This window comes from Gnatocerus cornutus, chromosome 5 (assembly GCF_029298725.1).
Source record: "Gnatocerus cornutus isolate USDA-ARS CGAHR chromosome 5, icGnaCorn1.1, whole genome shotgun sequence".
Classification (NCBI taxonomy): Eukaryota; Metazoa; Arthropoda; class Insecta; order Coleoptera; family Tenebrionidae; genus Gnatocerus; species Gnatocerus cornutus.
Window position 1 is genome coordinate 4,228,951 of NC_142237.1, and position 21,555 is coordinate 4,250,505.

Genomic DNA, 21,555 nt, shown 5'->3' on the forward strand with positions numbered 1-21,555 from the left:
CTTTAAATTGCCCCAACTCACAGAATTGCAAAAAGCTTTGATTCTAGCTCGTTTGATAGATGGACTCGCCATAAAAATTATTTCAAATAAAGTTGGTGTCAATAAGAATACGATTTTACGTGCAAAAAGTTAGTTTCGAGAGACGGGAACCATCCGAAGAAGCAAGGAACTGGTTGAAGAAAAAAATCAACCCCGGACGAAGACGTGGTATTAGGAAACCCCTTTTCAACTGCAGTCCGAGCCCTGTCAGCAATTTTTTACAGGGCGCAAACATTACCTTAGCCGGCAAAGAGTCTCGACCTGAATCCTATTGAGAACATTCGGGGTATCATGACCAAAAATATAAATGAACAAAGTTTGCCCAATAATCGCGAAAAATTGATCCAGAGCATTTCGGATAGCTGGCAAATGATACCTAAACATTTCGTTCAACATGCTATTATGTCGATGCCACGAAGACTTGAAAGTGTTATTAATTCCGGTGATGCAGCATTAAAATATTAATTTTTGTTAACAACGTTTAATTTTATTAAATATTTGAAGTTTGAACTAAAGTTCTTTCTTCTACGACACTGAATCGTCCTGTCTCAATGACAATCGAACTGACATTTCAAAAACTTCAATTATAGGTGGTTTTACAAAACGTCGTTGAAGTTAGCGTCATTTTACCGGATTCAGTTTCTTAAATTAAACGCCGCAGTACTTCGCCTCAAATGACGCATGCATACCGGTCGCACTTTTCACATGCGAATTTCCACCGATCGTCGTCTTTTTTTCACACAATTTTTGACCAAATGACACCGTAATGACCTTCTGCCCCATCTTCAATCAAAATTCTTCTTCTACATGAGAACAAAGTGGTAAAACTCAACCCTTAACCTAACTAGAAAATTATTATTCATTTCAACCTTCAATAGTAATGTAGCTTCATAAATACGACATCGAAAAATTACAAATAAATCACTTAGTAATCCCCCATATCGCATATACGCCCACCACCCGTCAGAGGGTGGCAATCTCAACCCCTCAAACACCACCTCCGACTATTTTGAAAAATCCGCAATGTAGCCCTATGAATTTGAACTCGAAAAATTACAAATAAATCACTTAGTTATCTCCCATATCGCATATACGCCCACCACCCGTCAGAGGGTGGCAATCTCAACCCCTCAAACACCACCTCCCACTATTCAAAAGGCTACATTGCGGATTTTTCAAAATAATCGGAGGTCGTGTTTGAGGGGTTAAGATTGCCACCCTCTGACGGGTGGTGGGCGTATATGCGATATGGGGGATTACTAAGTGATTTATTTGTAATTTTTCCATGTCAAATTCAAAAGGCTACATTGCGGATTTTTCAAAATAATCGGAGGTCGTGTTTGAGGGGTTAAGATTGCCACCCTCTGACGGGTGGTGGGCGTATATGCGGTATGGGGGATTACTAAGTGATTTATTTGTAATTTTTCCATGTCAAATTCAAAAGGCTACATTGCGGATTTTTCAAAATAGTGGGAGGTGGTGTTTGAGGGGTTGAGATTGCCACCCTCTGACGGGTGGTGGGCGTATATGCGATATGGGGGATTACTAAGTGATTTATTTGTAATTTTTCCATGTCAAATTCAAAAGGCTACATTGCGGATTTTTCAAAATAGTGGGAGGTGGTGTTTGAGGGGTTGAGATTGCCACCCTCTGACGGGTGGTGGGCGTATATGCGATATGGGAGATAACTAAGTGATTTATTTGTAATTTTTCGAGTTCAAATTCATAGGGCTACATTGCGGATTTTTCAAAATAGTCGGAGGTGGTGTTTGAGGGGTTGAGATTGCCACCCTCTGACGGGTGGTGGGCGTATATGCGATATGGGGGATTACTAAGTGATTTAATTTTAATTTTTCCATGTCAAATTCAAAAGGCTACATTGTGGATTTTTCAAAATAATCGGAGGTGGTTTTTGAGGGGTTGAGATTGCCACCCTCTGACGGGTGGTGGGCGTATATGCGATATGGGGGATTACTAAGTGATTTATTTGTAATTTTTCCATGTCAAATTCAAAAGGCTACATTGCGGATTTTTCAAAATAGTGGGAGGTGGTGTTTGAGGGGTTGAGATTGCCACCCTCTGACGAGTGGTGGGCGTATATGCGATATGGGGGATTACTAAGTGATTTATTTGTAATTTTTCGATGTCGTATTTATGAAGCTACATACTATTGAAGGTTGAAATGAATAATAATTTTCTAGTTAGGTTAAGGGTTGAGTTTTACCACTTTGTTCTCATGTAGAAGGAGAATTTTGATTGAAGATGGGGCAGAAGGTCATTACGGTGTCATTTGGTCAAAAATTGTGTGAAAAAAAGGCGACGATCGGTGGAAATTCGCATGTGAAAAGTGCGACCGGCATGCATGCGTCATTTGAGGCGAAGCACTGCGGCGTTTAATTTATGAAAACGAATCCGATAAAATGACGCTAACTTCAACGACGTTTTTACAAAGACAAAATATTGAACTTGTCATTTTGTCTTACTTTTCATCCGCCACAACTGTACTTTATTAGTGCATTTTGGCTAAAATGTATTTATCGGACTTCCCGTCAGTTGAACAATAATCGTGGTAGAGAAATGTGGGTTTTACAGTGCCAAATTTGGATTATTTTGAGTTTTTTTTATTCTTTGCCAGTGGTTTCTTCAAAAGTGTTGTGATGAGCCTGAAGTTTTAAAAAGTGTTTTTTTTACTCATGAAACACTCATGAAATTAAATTATCCAATGGAAAGCATTTAATCATCATTTTTCGTAACAACTTCAGGTTACTTTTTCATAATTTCGTTTCTAATTAAAATTTCAGTTTAATCCACAAAACAATTCGGGAAGTCACTTTACAACCTAATTGAAATAAAGATTGGCCCTTTTGAAGCCCCAATTTGTTTCAAACAAATTAATTTTTCGTAATAGGCACTTTTGAAAAACCTATAATAGCGAAAATAGAACGTTTCTGACGATTTCGAGAAGTGTTTTGCGTGAAATTACTCCTATTGTATGGGGTAATAATAATGTCTACCAAGTACTTTCTTTTAGAAAATGAGGATAAATTCAAAAACTATAAAAAAAAATTCAAAAACTATAACTTTATTATTGAAGTATTTATAAAATTAAGTACAAAAATTGTACAAAATACTTTTTTTTAATTGGCGTAGTTAAAATTTTCGACTCTTGTTGTTTGTCGATCGTTTTGTTGGGTTCTCTTCTGAGAATAGGGGTAGCTAATAACAGACCCTCCAGACGAATAAATAACTGTTGTCTTTCTTAACAAAATTTTATTTTAAAAGCAAAATTGGACACTTATTTCCGAACAGAGGAAGTATTATTTACAAAAGTGTACAGTTGAGGTTTAGCAGGGCCCTTCATAGGGGCCCTTGCTCCTTTAAATCCGTCTCTGTTGGCAGCCATAAAAAAGCGTGTCAGGAAAAGTGATCCTATTCATGCTGTAATATAGGCAACCAATAATACAAATGAATTAATGTAATTATAGATTTGACTTTATTGTCTTTCGTGTTATTCAAGGTTAACTTGAGCAAGCTGCATTCGCTGCAGGATAACCAATCGACGAACACTAAGAAATAGAAGTTGCCAATAGAATGACGGCAGATACGAAAATGCATTTCACGTATTGCTGGTTGTCTAGTCCGTCATGTTGTTAGTACATAATGTAAACTTCTTTATTATGTTTAAAGTTATTATGCTTTATTATGTTTTGAAATTTCCCAATGTAACCTAGTGTATGCACAAAAGACCTTAGCTGGTCCCACCGCCTAACAAAAGCGAAAAAATTGTTTAAACCCACAGGGCGAGATTACAACCCTCTGACGGTTGATGGAGGCAAACTTGATATGGGAGATTTATCAGTGAATTTTTCTCTATTTTTTGGGTCTAATGCCGTTGGGGTACATTTTCGATTTTTTACATTTTTACAGGGTGAATTAAAACGGGGCGAGATTACAACCCTCTGACGGCTGGTGGAGACAAACTTGATATGGGAGATTTATCAGTGAATTTTTCTCTATTTTTTGGGGCTAACGCCATTGGGGTACATTTTCGACTTTTCACATTTTTAGAGGGTGAATTAAAATGGGGCGAGATTACAACCCTCTGACGGCTGGTGGAGACAAACTTGATATGGGAGATTTATCAGTGAATTTTTCTCTATTTTTTGGGTCTAAGGCCGTTGGGGTACATTTTCGATTTTTTACATTTTTACAGGGTGAATTTAAACGGGGCGAGATTACAACCCTCTGACGGTTGGTGGAGACAAACTTGATATGGGAGATTTATCAGTGAATTTTTCTCTATTTTTTGAGTCTAATGCCATTGGGGTACATTTTCGACTTTTCACATTTTTAGAGGGTGAATTAAAATGGGGCGAGATTACAACCCTCTGACGGCTGGTGGAGACAAACTTGATATGGGAGATTTATCAGTGAATTTTTCTCTATTTTTTGGGTCTAATGCCATTGGGGTACATTTTCGATTAAAGCATTTCATCTCCGTCATAGTAGGCAATTCCTTTGTTAGCGTGTTTTCCCATTCGCGGGTTGTGATAAAGTCAAATTTGCTTGTGATTAAATAAATTAAAATTGGATCCCAACTTTTAATGTCTATCTTTAATGACTCTAGAGCTTTTAAATTTGAATTTAGTTTGTCCGTGAAAGTTCTGAGAATACTAGGTGAATCCTTTGTTACATTTGGTAGATCGAATAGTGCCCTTAAATGACTTTTAACTATTAAACGTTTGTGTTCGTACCTTTCTATCAACAATTCCTTGGCGACCATGTAATTTTCCGCGGTAACCGCTAAGTCGCTAATGATATTGGATGCATCTTTTTTAAGTGCCGATTTTAGGTACTGCAATTTTTGTACATCATCTAATGCAAAATTTTTATCAATTAATGACTCAAACGTATTGTAGAAGTTTTGCCATTCCGTAATTTCTCCGTTAAATTGAGGAATGTCCAATGTTGGAAGTTTAACTTGCGTACCATTTGAATTGTTTTGTGAACTATGATTTGGATTTGAAATTGTAGGCTCAAATTTAGAAATGAAGTGTTGAGAACGTCTCATTACACTGTAGTATAAATTTTCATACATTTCGCGTGGATTTGATAAGTCCTGCTCTTGGACATTTTCTTCGCTCTCATCCGATTGAACTACCGCAGCTTTTAACGCATCTAATTCTGTTTGCACTTTATCTAATTTATCAAGAATTGGCTCAATTCGCGTCAGTCGCAATTTGAGTTCGATGACGTCTTCGTCGCTAATTACATTATTTAAAAATGACTCGAATCGTTGCAATTGATCAGTTAAAGTCGTGAATTTTGAATGCAAAGCAACAGAACGCTCGGCTTTAGGTGGCATATTAAAAGAATAACGATGTATGCAATGTCAAACAATAGATACGAATGAGCAACTATGAAACTGAAGCATGTCCGTTATGAAGGCGTGGATAGAAAAGGAAAAAGTCCACCAACCTTTGACGACGTGGTCTGTCCAATTTGCTGTGGTGGTTGTCTGATGTGGAGTTGTTGGAATTGCGGGTGATGATCCTTTGTGTAGGAATGCTGATCACTGCCGCTGAGTATCCCTGAATTGTGTGTTTTGTGGTCAACGGGGTGGTGCCTTGAAGATGCCTGCCACTGCTGCCGTTTTTTTCACGATTTATAATTTTCACTTCACTAGTTTTCTTGCTGAATCACTGAATTCGTAAATCCGGCTCGATATGGACCAATGTTGCACCCTTGAGTCCGGTTCGCAGGACCAGTGTTTGGACCTTTAGGATCCGACTCGATAGATCAATGTTTGATCGTTGAGGTGCCTTGATGTTGAAGGTATTGTTCGAAGGACCAGGGTATAAAAATACTGTTTTGGAATAACTTGTGTATTTAACCCAATCTAATAATCTAAAATTATTTAGATCTTATTTTGCTGTGCTGTGATGGTAAAAGAAACGTATAAATACTGTGGTGCGTTTATGGCTGTAACTTTTCAAATAGTTTCCACCAAACTGACCGCAAGACCCTATAAACATAATCACCCTCAAGTGGTGGTCTTGTCTGATGATCAGAATTGATCCCCAATAAATTACAGCATTTTACTGGAATTAGGGAAAAAAATATTTAGAAATAAAGTTTCAGAACATACAGACAAATATAGTAGATTACTCAACGTGTGAAGTTGAGTTTTGTTTTAATCTAATGTGGACTTGTAATAATAAAGTTGACGAATGATTAAAAAAATTTAGATTATCTTAAAAGTGCAGTATAAAGTTTTTCAAATTTTGTTTAAATTAAATAAAAATATAATTGTCAATTTTGACATGTCAAATCGCTTGCTCTCATTGTTTTGTAACTTTTTCATTTACTAGATAGTAGAAAACATATGTTAATTACTACTAAGAAAAATAAAAAAAAAAGAGTCTCAAACAATGACAAATAATTAAAAAAATTATAAACCCGGTTTACAGAAACAAAATTAAATCTTTGATTTTGATCAAAGTTTTTTACAAAACCATATAACGTTATTGGGGTTTTTACATCTGAAAAACTATGTTTGAAAAACTAAAACTCGAAAAAATGTATAAATTAATGCTTTAAAAATTATGAATGCTAGTTGGCCATAACTAGTATCCAAGATGTAAACAGGTGGGCAAAATCAAGAAATTGCGAAAAATCGCATTTACCAACACTAATATTGTTGCCAAATTTTTAACAGCACTAGAATTGTTAAATGTGCCTTTATACAATCTACTGCTAAAGTGATACTGTTACTCTTTACAATTTAGAATAAAATGAAATATTTAACATTATTTTAAAGTGACATAAGTAAATTGCAAGTATAATTAATTTCAATTAAATTATTGCGTTAAACCGGCCTATACTTAGTTACTTACTATTGATCAGAATTAAAAATCGATTGTTCTAAAATTTACTTTTTTAGCAATGAAAGTGAATTGTATAAAGAAAAATGAACGTTAGAATAATCAATAATTTTAAGAAATAAATTAAAATTAAAAATTACAACTTTAATTAAAATTAATATTTAATTCCATCAAATGTCAGCAACCAAACTTAAATGCGAGATTAAATTAATTGCAATCAACTCATAGTAGGAACGGGGTCATTGATTAAGAATACAAACATTGATTCCAAGCAGACCAACCCAAAAGTTCTAGGGGTAAAATGTATTGTTGGGTGCATATTCTGTTCATACCATGGTGCATTATTTTTGGACGCAATTGTACCAGTGAAGTTTCTGTATCTGAGTCTCGTAACGTACTACTTCAACTCTGTACCATTTAAAAATTAAAATTTAACAATAGTGGGGGAAACCACCCCTTCTCCGGGGTTGTAGTTACAACTGTATTGCTGGTTGCAACAGTTAACTTGAGCAAGCTGCATTCGCTGCAGGATAACCAATCGACGAACACTAAGAAATAGAAGTAGCCAATAGAATGAGGGCAGATACGAAAATGCATTTCACGTTTTGTTGTTTGTCTAGTCCGTCATGTTGTTAGTACATAATGTAAACTTCTTTATTATGTTTAAAGTTATTATTCTTTATTATGTTTTGAAATTTCCCAATGTAACCTAGTGTATGCACAAAAGACCTTAGCTGGTCCCACCGCCTAACAAAAGCGAAAAAATTGTTTAAACACACAGGGCGAGATTACAACCCTCTGACGGCTGGTGGAGACAAACTTGATATGGGAGATTTATCAGTGAATTTTTCTCTATTTTTTGGGGCTAACGCCATTGGGGTACATTTTCGATTTTTTACATTTTTACAGGGTGAATTAAAACGGGGCGAGATTACAACCCTCTGACGGCTGGTGGAGACAAACTTGATATGGGAGATTTATCAGTGAATTTTTCTCTATTTTTTGGGGCTAACGCCATTGGGGTACATTTTCGATTTTTTACATTTTTACAGGGTGAATTAAAACGGGGCGAGATTACAACCCTCTGACGGCTGGTGGAGACAAACTTGATATGGGAGATTTATCAGTGAATTTTTCTCTATTTTTTGGGGCTAACGCCATTGGGGTACATTTTCGATTTTTTACATTTTTACAGGGTGAATTAAAACGGGGCGAGATTACAACCCTCTGACGGCTGGTGGAGACAAACTTGATATGGGAGATTTATCAGTGAATTTTTCTCTATTTTTTGGGGCTAACGCCATTGGGGTACATTTTCGATTTTTTACATTTTTACAGGGTGAATTAAAACGGGGCGAGATTACAACCCTCTGACGGCTGGTGGAGACAAACTTGATATGGGAGATTTATCAGTGAATTTTTCTCTATTTTTTGGGTCTAATGCCATTGGGGTACATTTTCGATTTTTTACATTTTTACAGGGTGAATTTAAACGGGGCGAGATTACAACCCTCTGACGGTTGGTGGAGACAAACTTGATATGGGAGATTTATCAGTGAATTTTTCTCTATTTTTTGGGTCTAATGCCGTTGGGGTACATTTTCGATTTTTTACATTTTTACAGGGTGAATTTAAACGGGGCGAGATTACAACCCTCTGACGGTTGGTGGAGACAAACTTGATATGGGAGATTTATCAGTGAATTTTTCTCTATTTTTTGGGTCTAATGCCGTTGGGGTACATTTTCGATTGTTTACATTTTTACAGGGTGAATTTAAACGGGGCGAAATTACAACCCTCTGACGGCTGGTGGAGACAAACTTGATATGGGAGATTTATCAGTGAATTTTTCTCTATTTTTTGGGTCTAATGCCATTGGGGTACATTTTCGATTTTTTACATTTTTACAGGGTGAATTTAAACGGGGCGAGATTACAACCCTCTGACGGTTGGTGGAGACAAACTTGATATGGGAGATTTATCAGTGAATTTTTCTCTATTTTTTGGGGCTAACGCCATTGGGGTACATTTTCGATTTTTTACATTTTTACAGGGTGAATTTAAACGGGGCGAGATTACAACCCTCTGACGGTTGGTGGAGACAAACTTGATATGGGAGATTTATCAGTGAATTTTTCTCTATTTTTTGGGTCTAATGCCGTTGGGGTACATTTTCGATTTTTTACATTTTTACAGGGTGAATTTAAACGGGGCGAGATTACAACCCTCTGACGGCTGGTGGAGACAAACTTGATATGGGAGATTTATCAGTGAATTTTTCTCTATTTTTTGGGGCTAACGCCATTGGGGTACATTTTCGATTTTTTACATTTTTACAGGGTGAATTAAAACGGGGCGAGATTACAACCCTCTGACGGCTGGTGGAGACAAACTTGATATGGGAGATTTATCAGTGAATTTTTCTCTATTTTTTGGGTTTAATGCCGTTGGGGTACATTTTCGATTTTTTACATTTTTACAGGGTGAATTAAAACGGGGCGAGATTACAACCCTCTGACGGCTGGTGGAGACAAACTTGATATGGGAGATTTATCAGTGAATTTTTCTCTATTTTTTGGGTCTAATGCCATTGGGGTACATTTTCGATTTTTTACATTTTTACAGGGTGAATTTAAACGGGGCGAGATTACAACCCTCTGACGGTTGGTGGAGACAAACTTGATATGGGAGATTTATCAGTGAATTTTTCTCTATTTTTTGGGTCTAATGCCGTTGGGGTACATTTTCGATTGTTTACATTTTTACAGGGTGAATTTAAACGGGGCGAAATTACAACCCTCTGACGGCTGGTGGAGACAAACTTGATATGGGAGATTTATCAGTGAATTTTTCTCTATTTTTTGGGTCTAATGCCATTGGGGTACATTTTCGATTTTTTACATTTTTACAGGGTGAATTTAAACGGGGCGAGATTACAACCCTCTGACGGTTGGTGGAGACAAACTTGATATGGGAGATTTATCAGTGAATTTTTCTCTATTTTTTGGGTCTAATGCCGTTGGGGTACATTTTCGATTTTTTACATTTTTACAGGGTGAATTTAAACGGGGCGAGATTACAACCCTCTGACGGCTGGTGGAGACAAACTTGATATGGGAGATTTATCAGTGAATTTTTCTCTATTTTTTGGGTCTAATGCCGTTGGGGTACATTTTCGATTTTTTACATTTTTACAGGGTGAATTTAAACGGGGCGAGATTACAACCCTCTGACGGTTGGTGGAGACAAACTTGATATGGGAGATTTATCAGTGAATTTTTCTCTATTTTTTGGGTCTAATGCCGTTGGGGTACATTTTCGATTTTTTACATTTTTACAGGGTGAATTAAAACGGGGCGAGATTACAACCCTCTGACGGCTGGTGGAGACAAACTTGATATGGGAGATTTATCAGTGAATTTTTCTCTATTTTTTGGGTCTAATGCCGTTGGGGTACATTTTCGATTTTTTACATTTTTACAGGGTGAATTTAAACGGGGCGAGATTACAACCCTCTGACGGTTGGTGGAGACAAACTTGATATGGGAGATTTATCAGTGAATTTTTCTCTATTTTTTGGGTCTAATGCCGTTGGGGTACATTTTCGATTTTTTACATTTTTACAGGGTGAATTAAAACGGGGCGAGATTACAACCCTCTGACGGCTGGTGGAGACAAACTTGATATGGGAGATTTATCAGTGAATTTTTCTCTATTTTTTGGGTCTAATGCCGTTGGGGTACATTTTCGATTTTTTACATTTTTACAGGGTGAATTTAAACGGGGCGAGATTACAACCCTCTGACGGTTGGTGGAGACAAACTTGATATGGGAGATTTATCAGTGAATTTTTCTCTATTTTTTGGGTCTAATGCCGTTGGGGTACATTTTCGATTTTTTACATTTTTACAGGGTGAATTAAAACGGGGCGAGATTACAACCCTCTGACGGCTGGTGGAGACAAACTTGATATGGGAGATTTATCAGTGAATTTTTCTCTATTTTTTGGGTCTAATGCCGTTGGGGTACATTTTCGATTTTTTACATTTTTACAGGGTGAATTTAAACGGGGCAAGATTACAACCCTCTGACGGCTGGTGGAGACAAACTTGATATGGGAGATTTATCAGTGAATTTTTCTCTATTTTTTGAGATGACTGCGACCGGGGTAGATGCTGGATTTTTACGATAACGGTGATGAAAAAGACGACATTTCAACCCTCTTTGATTATCCCTTTTCTGTATATTTTACACCAAAGTATTGATTGTCACAATGGGAGGTTATTATTCCAAAGTCAAATTGCCATAAATTTGAAAGAAAAGTAGCGAAAACATGAAAATACCCACGAAATTCCAATATTTGTCTGGTCTACTGTAAAAAAAGCCGAATGCACGTTGTGTTGCCTATGTTACGGCGCAACCAAAAAGCCAATCCCAAGCTAACTTCAACGACATAGTTTTGGATATCAGAAGGGGAAGTAAGAAAAATTTTAAAAGAGAATTTAGGTTGTTTTTGTTATATCACAATTAAATTTTGTTACAATATATGTAGTATAGTATAAAAAGTTAGAGACAAAATTTTAAACCACGGCCATTTAAACATTCACATTTCATGTGCATCAAAAGTTCAGTCTGCTCTGGATTGCCACTTTCCAGCCATTTCAAAATTTCGCTTACACTTTCGGAAAGATTCTTTCAAATCCGCCAAAGTTTTACAGCATTCCTTCACAAACATCTTTATGCTGTCTCAAGATTTCAACAAACATCCACAACTATTTTGAGAATTGATGTGAATTCAAATTGGAGCAAACGAAATAAGAATATTTCTGTATATTTGGCGTGACATTTTTAATTATGTATTATTATAATAAGTGAAATAACTGATAAATAAAATAATTGACTAGTTCTTTGAAATTTGTCAGATTAGTGACATCTGAAAACTCTAACCTTAAAAATGGCATGGTTACACTAGGAAAACAGTGGAACTAAAACGTTGGTTTCACAGTCGAAAAGTTACTAAAGTCACGTGAGTTAGTTCCGTATAATGAAAATACATACATATATCTACATATTACATGCATGTTTCATAGTGTCATAGTTACTAATCAACAAACGACAGGGTTCTTGCCTAGTTACTTACTACTATGGGAGTAGAAAAAATAAATTATTATTACACCAAAGTAACGACACGAACGTAAAATTAGTTTGTTTGCTTTATAATTATATAATTTGTTTTTGTAACACAACTACTAACTAAAATTGATTTTCTTATTTTGTGATATTAAAAAGGTACAGATTTTCTTATCTTACTTTGTTGTAATTAAGAGAATTGTTTATATTTAGTTATAATTTTCATTGAACATATAAATAATAGTTTGTTTTTTTTTCAACTTATTTTCTTACCATATCAAATATTATGTACCAACTAACATAAAGTCGTAAGTCCCGGTTTAATGAAATATTAAAAAATACTCAAGTAGAAATGTATAATTTAATCAAAGATTAAGGGCAAAAAATTTACAGATTCTCAAACTACCTTAAAATCAGCGAAATGCACATAAAATAAAACAGGGTACATAACTAACAGAGAGAATGATTTTAACATTCATAGCTATCCTCTACAATTGTTTCTACGTTTGGTTCATCTTGCAGTGTTTTTTTCTCAAAATTTTCTAAATATCTGATGCTAACTTTACGATCATCAGAGAGATGAAGACCAATTAAAATTTTCTTTAAACCCTTTCTTTCATATCCTTCAAGTTCAAATGCTTCATAGTATTTTTTCCGTAGACACTGTTTTAGGGCCTTCTTTGCAGAATCTTGTTTATGCCGCTTTAGTTCAATTATAATTACTGCACATTTTGAAATAATAATTAAATCAAGCTTGGGTGAGCATCCCTTTTTGATTGCAAATTCTGAAAAGCAATCCAACTTCCCACAACTAGAAATTAAAATCCAAAGGTCACAGTGAAAGTGAAAATGAGCTTTTGGTAATTCTCGGTCGGTATACAAATTTTCCACAGATTTTTTAAACGCAACATATTTCATAGGTTCATGCTTCTCTCCACTTCCTAAAGACATTAATGCATTCACAAATGACTTTTGTTGTTCTACAGTAAACAGGTTAGTTTTAAATTCTACCAAAGCATCCTGAAGTTTGTCTGTAAATACTTGTTTCAATTCTAGATTCGGAATTTGTAATGTCCAATTCCCATCATTCTTGTCAATAACGTTAAAGTACCCACATTCTGTGAGGAACTGAAGAGCTAAGTCTACCTGCACTAGTTCGATACAATTCAAAATTGATTCACATAATGATTTCAGATTATAAATATCGTTCAACTCTATAGTTTTTGTTTTGATGGAAATTTTCTCATTGTCTCTAACGGCAGGAAACACCTTCTCCCGCATTTTTTCGAATTTAAATAGTTGGCAGATATATTTGGTTCCAACCGATTCAACCCAATAACTTTTTCGTACGAGATTCGGTAAATACTTGACAATAGACACAGGATTAGAAATAGTTGTATCTTTGTCTCCCACTACAGTGTAATTGTTGTACCACATAGCAATTTCATCAAGAGCTTTTTCTCTTTGACTTTCTTCTTTGACACAGTTGTTAACTAAAGCGTTTACTTCTTCCCTAGTAAATCCAAAGTATTTATAATAACCATAATCATTGTCCAAGAATGTTCTACGTTCCACATTGTTAGCTCCTAATGAAATCATACCACCTAATGCAGTGACAGAAAAAATTATTACTCGTTGAACAAATTGTGCTGATATCTCATCTTTACATAAAAGACGCATTAGTTCTCGTATGAAAGACATAATCTGTTGGTCTGATGAGTTTTCACTAAATAACATATTCATAAAAGGTGCGTCGAACTCGTCAATCAATATAATAATGTTCTTATGGGTTTGTTTTGTTTGATAGTGGACCGACAATACCTCGATCAAATATTCAAAAGCCCTTTTTATGTATAGTTCTGCTGTGTTACGATCTATTGCCTTGTTCCAATGATCATCATCATCGGCATATTTCAAATGGCGCAAGAAACGTTCAATATCCAGTTCTCCCATATCGTTACTTGACCAGCTGAATTTTTCACCATCTTTATGAATTAAACATGTTTTATATTTTCTACACTGCTTCATTATCATATCTCTAAGACTCTCCAAAAATTGGCTATATGACTTTACTGATAATTGTGCAAAATCAAGAAAAATTACTGGATGCTGTCCGCAATGATTGCGAAAAAATCTTTTACTTTCACAATCATGATTCTCTATGCATTCTTCAGTGCATTTGTAAATTCTGAGATCCTGGAAAAGTTTATATTTCTCCAACTTTTGTTGTTCACTGCTGACAATTTCAAAAAACTTCTCCAGCTGTTTGCAAGCCATAGTCTTGCCAAATCTGGGCGGCGCAGTGAGAAGTATTCTACGTGCATCCTTCATAACGCATTTAATAAACATAGACTTGTCCACAAAAGTCGATGTCCAACGAAGAACTTCAAAAACCAAGTCAGGATCCTGAAAAGACATAACAAATTGTAATTTCCATGAATTCCTATTTGAACATAAAACAAATTGTACATTTGTTCGAAGCAAGTTACTTACGTATTCACTTTCATTTGAGCCTCCGCAAGTGTCCAAAGATGTTACATCATCCAGTAAATTTAATCCAAGTAATTCCTATAACAAAAGTGTAATACCATGTTACCGTGTGATACAATAATATGTCTGGTCTTACTTGGTCTAAATCGACAGGTTTACTTTCGACTTTTTTGCGCTTTGATGAGGATGAGGAGCCCTCCATCAGATCTACCTGAAAAAAATTTTATATTCAACGAATTTTTTTATCTGTAATCTGTATGAGTAAAAAAATATTAACAAAGTTCCGTTCAAAATGATTTAAAAAGATTCAAAAAAAATTTTTAACAATAAATAAAAAAATGACCAATACTAAAGAGAACAAAATTGTAGCAGAATATTATACACCATTAAAAACAAGACAACCATCTGAACTCCCAACAATTTAAAAACAGTTACAAATCTTTTACCCAAGATAAAAAAATAAATATACCAAAAAATATCAATGAAGTAACTCAAATAAGAAATCGTAATTTTGCCATTGAATATCTCAATTCGACTGTAAATAAAAAACTAACAAAGACAGAATTTTGCAAATCTAAAAATATTTCTAGAAATTCCCTAAATATGGGACTAAATTCAGTTGGAATTAAGATTGCATGTAAAACGAGAACAAAAGAGAACAAATCGGAACAATTGGGAACAAAAGAGAGAAAAAATAAAATAAAAAATAAAAAAATATTCGATAATGTAGAACATAAAGCAGGTAGTCGTAAAAATATAAGTTTAGATGAAGAAGCACATAAATTAATTAGTAAATCTTTAGAAACTTTTCAATCATAAATGGACAAACTAGTTTCATACATTCCCAACGATGAGAAAGAAAAATGGAAAAAAGATTTAAAACCTATTATTACTGAAATAGACAGATTAGAAGATGGAGCAAAAATAGTCGGTTTCAAACAAGAAGTAGTAGATAAATATATTGCAAGAAAAACAGCTAATTTATTCCTTGAACAATTAATTATGACAGACTGTGAACTAGAATCCGCTAATAATAAAATCGATGAATTGGAATATAAATTAGACAACTACAATAATTATGATCCTAAGAAATTAGCAGAATTAAGAAACAAAACAGTAGTAATACCATCAAACATCGATGATGTAAAGAAAAGAACTCTCAAAATATTTGAAAGACATACTAAAAATATGAGAGCAATAAATGAAAAAACTCAAAAATTGTAAATTAAATGGAAAGTACTGTATTCAAGAATTTAAATATATTCAATGAAGAATATCCAAAATTCAGAAAAAAGTCTTATTCAACAAGTTAATAAATTAAAAATTATTATTTTTATTCTTGCGTTTATTATCGTAATTGTTATTATTGTTTTCTTAATTTATTACTTCAACGCTAATAAAAAATAGTTCAACAGTGTCCATGAACGTACCTATGATGATACTAATACGTGTCCATAAGCTAATGTATCTGTAGAATTAGGTAAAAGATATCTTTTATCATCTTTCCAACTTGGAGACTTTTTCTTTACTTCTTCAGTAAAAATATCATGTTTATGACTCCTAATCACTCTCTGTCTATGGAAGTATTCAGTTTGATTGAATAAGCAATTTTTGTAATCTTCAAAACTTATTTCTTTCTTCAATACTGCTTTCTTGATACCTTTTAATTTTTTTGAAACACACGTTTCAATTCTGTAACTGTACATTTTTGACCTTAAACCTATGTATTCTAATATCTTAATACCATTCAATTCATCTTTGAATTTCCCTATTACTTTCTTATTTTTATCAGAATATAATGGATGGTCCTTTGGATAATCAGATGTATCAAAATAGTCGGGTTTGTTTTTCATAAATTCATAGAAATCAGCCATTTTAATCTCATATATGAAACTGTCGGTATCTCCATAAAGTTTTATTTTTTCATTAAATTCTTTTTTCGAATTTGCCGCTTTAATAGGTCCATTAGAGTACTCAATTTGGAGTCGTTTATAGGTATCTATAAAAGAACTCAAAGTAGGAAATTTTGTTTTTTAAGAATTGGCAGAACTAATTAGTCTGGCTGTCACCTGTCTCCTGTCAAGTTCTTGGTCAATTTGGTTTTTACGATTTGTGTTTAATAAATTGCTGCGTGAATAAAAATGTATGAATATAATGTCCTTTGCGGCCAACAATAATTGTACCTAAATATAATAGATATGAATACTGGCTGTGAGGTTAGGTTACGTTATGTCAAAATTCAGTGACAGTGAAACTCAATAAATGTCAAATTTTAAATTAAATTTGAAAATCAAGTGGCAAGTCGTGGTTACAAAACCATTACCAATCGTGTAACACGAAAACTCTTAGAATTCTAAAATTTAATTTTATTATTAAAAAAGGGGTGCAAATTCGAAAAAATAGTATAAAGGCCTTGTTTTATAATGGCATTGGTGCACTCGTCCCATACAAAACTCGCCTACGGCTCGTTTTGTACACCGGGACCTCGTGCACCAAATTGGCCATTATAAAACACGTTCTTTAATATACTATTTTAATTACATTGTAATGGAAGTTATACATTAATAATTTCGATAAATCTAATACGGCTTGCCCAATGTAAATTGGTTTATTAAACAATACTTTGGTTTTATATTTGTGAACTGCTGCCAGGTGTTTGCTAAATATAGTTCTGTGTTCAAAATTAGGTTTGTTTATCGCTTTTTGTAATTTTTCTTCATCACAATATAATTTAATATTTTGTTGGTTTCTAACAGATTGCATAGACTTACCATATGGTGCATTAACCATTAGTTTCCAGAAATCTTTTTCAAAATCATTTTTCGCCTTCTGTCTTTGTTCAGTATTAAATTTTACATTATACCTCTGTGAACCTTTGTTATTCTAATACCTAAACTTTTGTAAAGTTTTAATGTTTTGTAATGAATTATATAATTTTTCTTATCATAGAAATGACAAAGTAGTTTTTCTACTTTTCCGCCCGGGGGAATTCTATTTTCCGGAGCCAAAGGCAAGTCATTGAATTTGTTATGAATAGCCAAGTCTACAGGGAATGCTAAATCAACTTCTAAAACATAACCGGTATCACTATCTGATAACAGTATACCATCAACATTTTTAATTTCATCACAAGTCAACCATTTAAAGTTTTTTTCTGGTAATCTCTGAGATAAAGCCCATCCATATAGATTATTAGCATCTATATAGATAATCTGAGTATTTTCATCTGCCTGCGAATACCTGTTACTACACTGTGAAATACCTCCTCTAATTCCGTTTTCAAAAAACAAATACATTTCATAATCAGTTAATAATTCCAACTTCACTGAAGTATATTTGAGCATACAGTCCCAAGCTAACCCCGGAGTTGTATAATACCAAACAGGATCCAGTCCATAACTCTTTTCTAAACATAAATCTCTAAAATTTTCAAATACATCAGTTAATAGCAAAACATCTAGTTTTAAGTATAAATCATGCCATTCACCCAAGTTTTCAATTTTAAAATATTTCCATACTTTCACTGCATGTTTGAATTCTTCTTGAGAAATTCCTTCTTTTGTGAGCGAAGAATAAAATTTATCTATTGATGGAAGTTTTGTTTCAGAAAATTCCTTTTCTAATTATCTTGCTTTTCTCTTTCCTAAATAACACATCTAATTCATGATTTGAAAAGTATTTAATTATTTCTCTCAACTGACTTGATTCCAGATTAGATGACAAATTGTCTAGGCTACTTGCTAAAAATCTAAATGAATCGATAAATCTCAGTTCGATATATCCATTATCATCCATTCTTAAAATTTTACTGAAAGAAATATATTTCTCTTCGTTATTAGGTATTAATTTCAATTGACTTTTATCTTCTCCTAGATTTTTTATAAACAAATGACAATCGTAAGCGCTTAAATTATGAAACAAAATTGGAATAAACAATGGTTGTCTATATTTCAAATTGCATTTTCTACAAGCAGCTCCTCTATATTTTCCAGTGTAGTGATCATGATCTCTTACTTTTGGGTTTTCTATAGAAAAAAGATAACAAATTTTTGTTTTTTTATATTCTTCTAGTTCGATATCTTTTATGGGTTTATTTTCTTTTAATAACTTGTATATTGTTCTGGCATATTCAGTTATTCTTTTTATAAAACATTTATCACTTTCCTCTCCTCTGCAAATTTCCAATGGGTTACCAATATTATTATAAGCACTCTTAATGTATAATCCATAACCACAGGGAATATGAAATTGTGTTTTATGAGTATATGATGATTCAGGATTTGGTTCGCATGTATGAATAGGTTTCAGAATAGATTCAAAATCAGAATAAATTACATACGGATGTCTTAACATTCTTTGAATATTTTTAAATTTTAATATATTATCTTCAGGCATGTTCGGAACACATGGTTCATTACTAAAGCACACATTTTGATGTTTCTTTAAAGCATCTTCAGTTCTAGCGGAGTAGTTCTTCTATAGAAATGTTTTTTGTTTCTATTTACTTCCAACTGATCATTCAACAATCGACTCAAATTCTTGATACAACAATAATGATTTTTGTCTTTATTTCCAAAGTATAGTAAGTCGATATTCATTTCATATATTTGCTTATTATTATGATACAAAGGATAAAATATTTGTTCTTCGTAACTAAACACGGTAACATTAATTTTATTATAAGATAATAAAGATATATAATAAGAAAGCATGGCAAACATAAAAATTTGAATTGGAGCATTTGAAAAACCATAATTTAAAACTGAGAGATTTATTATACATGGGATTGGTATATGAAGCGTAGTAATTATTTTGAAACAGCTATAACACAGGAAGATAAATATAATCACTCAGTAACTGACAGTGTTGCCAACCGTGGGAATTTTTTTGGCTTATTTAGCTGAATTTCATACAAAATATATTCGTTTAAAGATGATTTTCAATAAAAAATTCCCACGGTTGACAACACTGTCAGTAATTTAAAATAAATTAAATGATTGTCATTAATAATACTATTATTTGTTGTAATATTGGGTTACACGAGAGAGATAAAGGACGCGATTTTAAGAATTTTTCAAAACATAACGAAATTACATGTGAAGAAATAGAGTAGATGGAATGAATGAATATACAGGGTGTTCAAAAAATAGCGGACCAACTGATAAGAACGTCAAACTCTAAGACGCTGTGAATTGGAAATGCTGTTTAAAATTTTTATTTGAAGCTTTGTAAGGGAGCAAAATAACTTTAAATCTTGCGAAAAACGGCAACAGTGTTCAATTCTTTCGGTAATTATTAGGAGTATAATTTTGAGACCAGAGCAACACTTTGGTAGTTACAATTATTAATAAATCATGTAATTGGTTACTATGGTTTGCAATTAATTTTGATAACACTTGACCAGTAAAAGTCACAAAGCAGATCAAGAACCATTTGTTCTCTTCTTGGTGTGCGAATAGTCCTGGGTCCTCCATGATCCTGATAAATTTGGTTCCAATCGGCCCGTCTCACGTACCTGTTGATAAACTCGTTGAAAAGTATTCTTGGAGGGAATTTGCCAGTTAGGAAATTCACAAGCCTTACTGCCCCTTACTGCTTCTCGACTGTTTCCATCACGTGTCGGTATATTCAGCAAAATTATACATCATTAGAGAAATAAATTCCTCTAGTTTGTGACACCTAAAAAATGTTTGACTTTTCTAAAAAAATGGTCATTGTCGGGCACTAGGCAACAATTAATTACTGAATTCTTGAAGTGAAATGTTGCCAGATTCATTTTGCGCTTTTGAGCTTAATTTTAAAAGTGCAAAATAACGTTTTGCATCAACATTTAAGGCATTTAAGGCATTTAGGTATGTAAATACCACCCAAAACATGAACTCTAGTAGAATTTTGTAAACCTTGAGTTCATTATACGGAAAAATTTGTGCCATAATTAGCGCCCCTTTAAGTGGCTGTAGATTTCCAACGAAGTACTTAATAATTGAAAAAACTTAATTTAGCTACTAGTTATTATCTGAAGATTCACGTAGTGAATGGTTGGTCCGCCATTTTTTTGAACACCCTGTATACAAAATGATTAAAAATTTTAAAGAATTAATAATGATGTTGCATAACAATAAGGCAAAAAAAGTTATGAAATATTATTTTAATTAAAAGAGTTGGTAGATAAATAGGAAAATTACGGTAACGAATATAATCTTTTAAAGCAATATAAAATATTAAACCAGTTTGAGTTTATAAATACAAATAACTAGTCCTATAAAATTAATTTGAGTACGTGGTTTACCGATCTATGGTTTCCGTTATTCAAAAGAAAAATATAATAATAACAAATGATCTTTTATGCTTTATACAATATGGAATTTCAGTGGAGGATAGCTATCTCCCACTGAATTTACACGATATTAAGAAAGATTTAAAGAAAATTTTAGGAAATTATAAAATACAATACCAAATAATAAATTATGATAATATTAAAAATGAATTATCATATTATAAAAAAAATAATAACAAAAGATATTATATGTATAGGTTTCACCAAATAATTTAAAAAAAACAATAAGGATTTTATTGGGTGTTCGTAATTTTAAATCCCTAATTATATAAAAATTATTAAATACAAATACAAAAACAGTTCAAGAAATTAGAGAATACTATAATATTACTTTGGAAGAAATATTTTATTCATATTTGGAATACACTAAAGACTTTTATTTGAATATAGAAAAATCACTCCATAAAGAGAATCAGATAAAGCAAATTGAAACGATAATCTGAAATTAAGAGAGATTGTCATGTTTTTTAATCCGCATAAATCTAAGTGTGGGAAAGACATGTTTTCATGATAATTTAATCGATGATGACAACGTAAACAGATAACTCATCTTTTGATAACACAGGTTTACAAAAATTTACAAAAATTTTTGGACTGCAGATGTAAGGATCATTTTTAATGTATTTTGACACGCTGAATTCAAATCTGTGCTCAGTTTTTCTCCATCAAGTCTAG

General features: G+C 33.3%; 1 protein-coding gene across 1 annotated transcript; it reads right to left on the reverse strand.

Moving 5' to 3' along the window:
• Nucleotides 1–12,395: 12,395 nt before the first annotated feature.
• LOC148173790 (uncharacterized) lies at nucleotides 12,396–20,176 on the reverse strand. The gene is made up of 4 exons (XM_088036007.1): nucleotides 20,059–20,176; nucleotides 14,680–14,754; nucleotides 14,547–14,621; nucleotides 12,396–14,459 (listed from the first exon to the last, which is right to left on the reverse strand). The coding sequence occupies exons 2-4, from the start codon at nucleotides 14,743–14,745 to the stop codon at nucleotides 12,522–12,524; spliced, it is 2,079 nt and encodes a 692-aa protein (XP_087892133.1). The 5' UTR covers nucleotides 14,746–14,754; nucleotides 20,059–20,176; the 3' UTR covers nucleotides 12,396–12,521.
• Between the last annotated feature and the right edge of the window lie 1,379 nt (nucleotides 20,177–21,555).

What these genes read in the sequence shown, in the direction of transcription:
- LOC148173790 (XM_088036007.1), bottom strand. Translation starts at nt 14,745, where the DNA reads ATGGAGGGCTCCTCATCCTCATCAAAGCGCAAAAAAGTCGAAAGTAAA. An exon ending in AACCTGTCGATTTAGACCAA is followed by an intron (nt 14,622 to 14,679) that starts GTAAGACCAGAC and finishes CTTTTGTTATAG; the next exon opens with GAATTACTTGGATTAAATTT. An exon ending in GCTCAAATGAAAGTGAATAC is followed by an intron (nt 14,460 to 14,546) that starts GTAAGTAACTTG and finishes ATGTCTTTTCAG; the next exon opens with GATCCTGACTTGGTTTTTGA.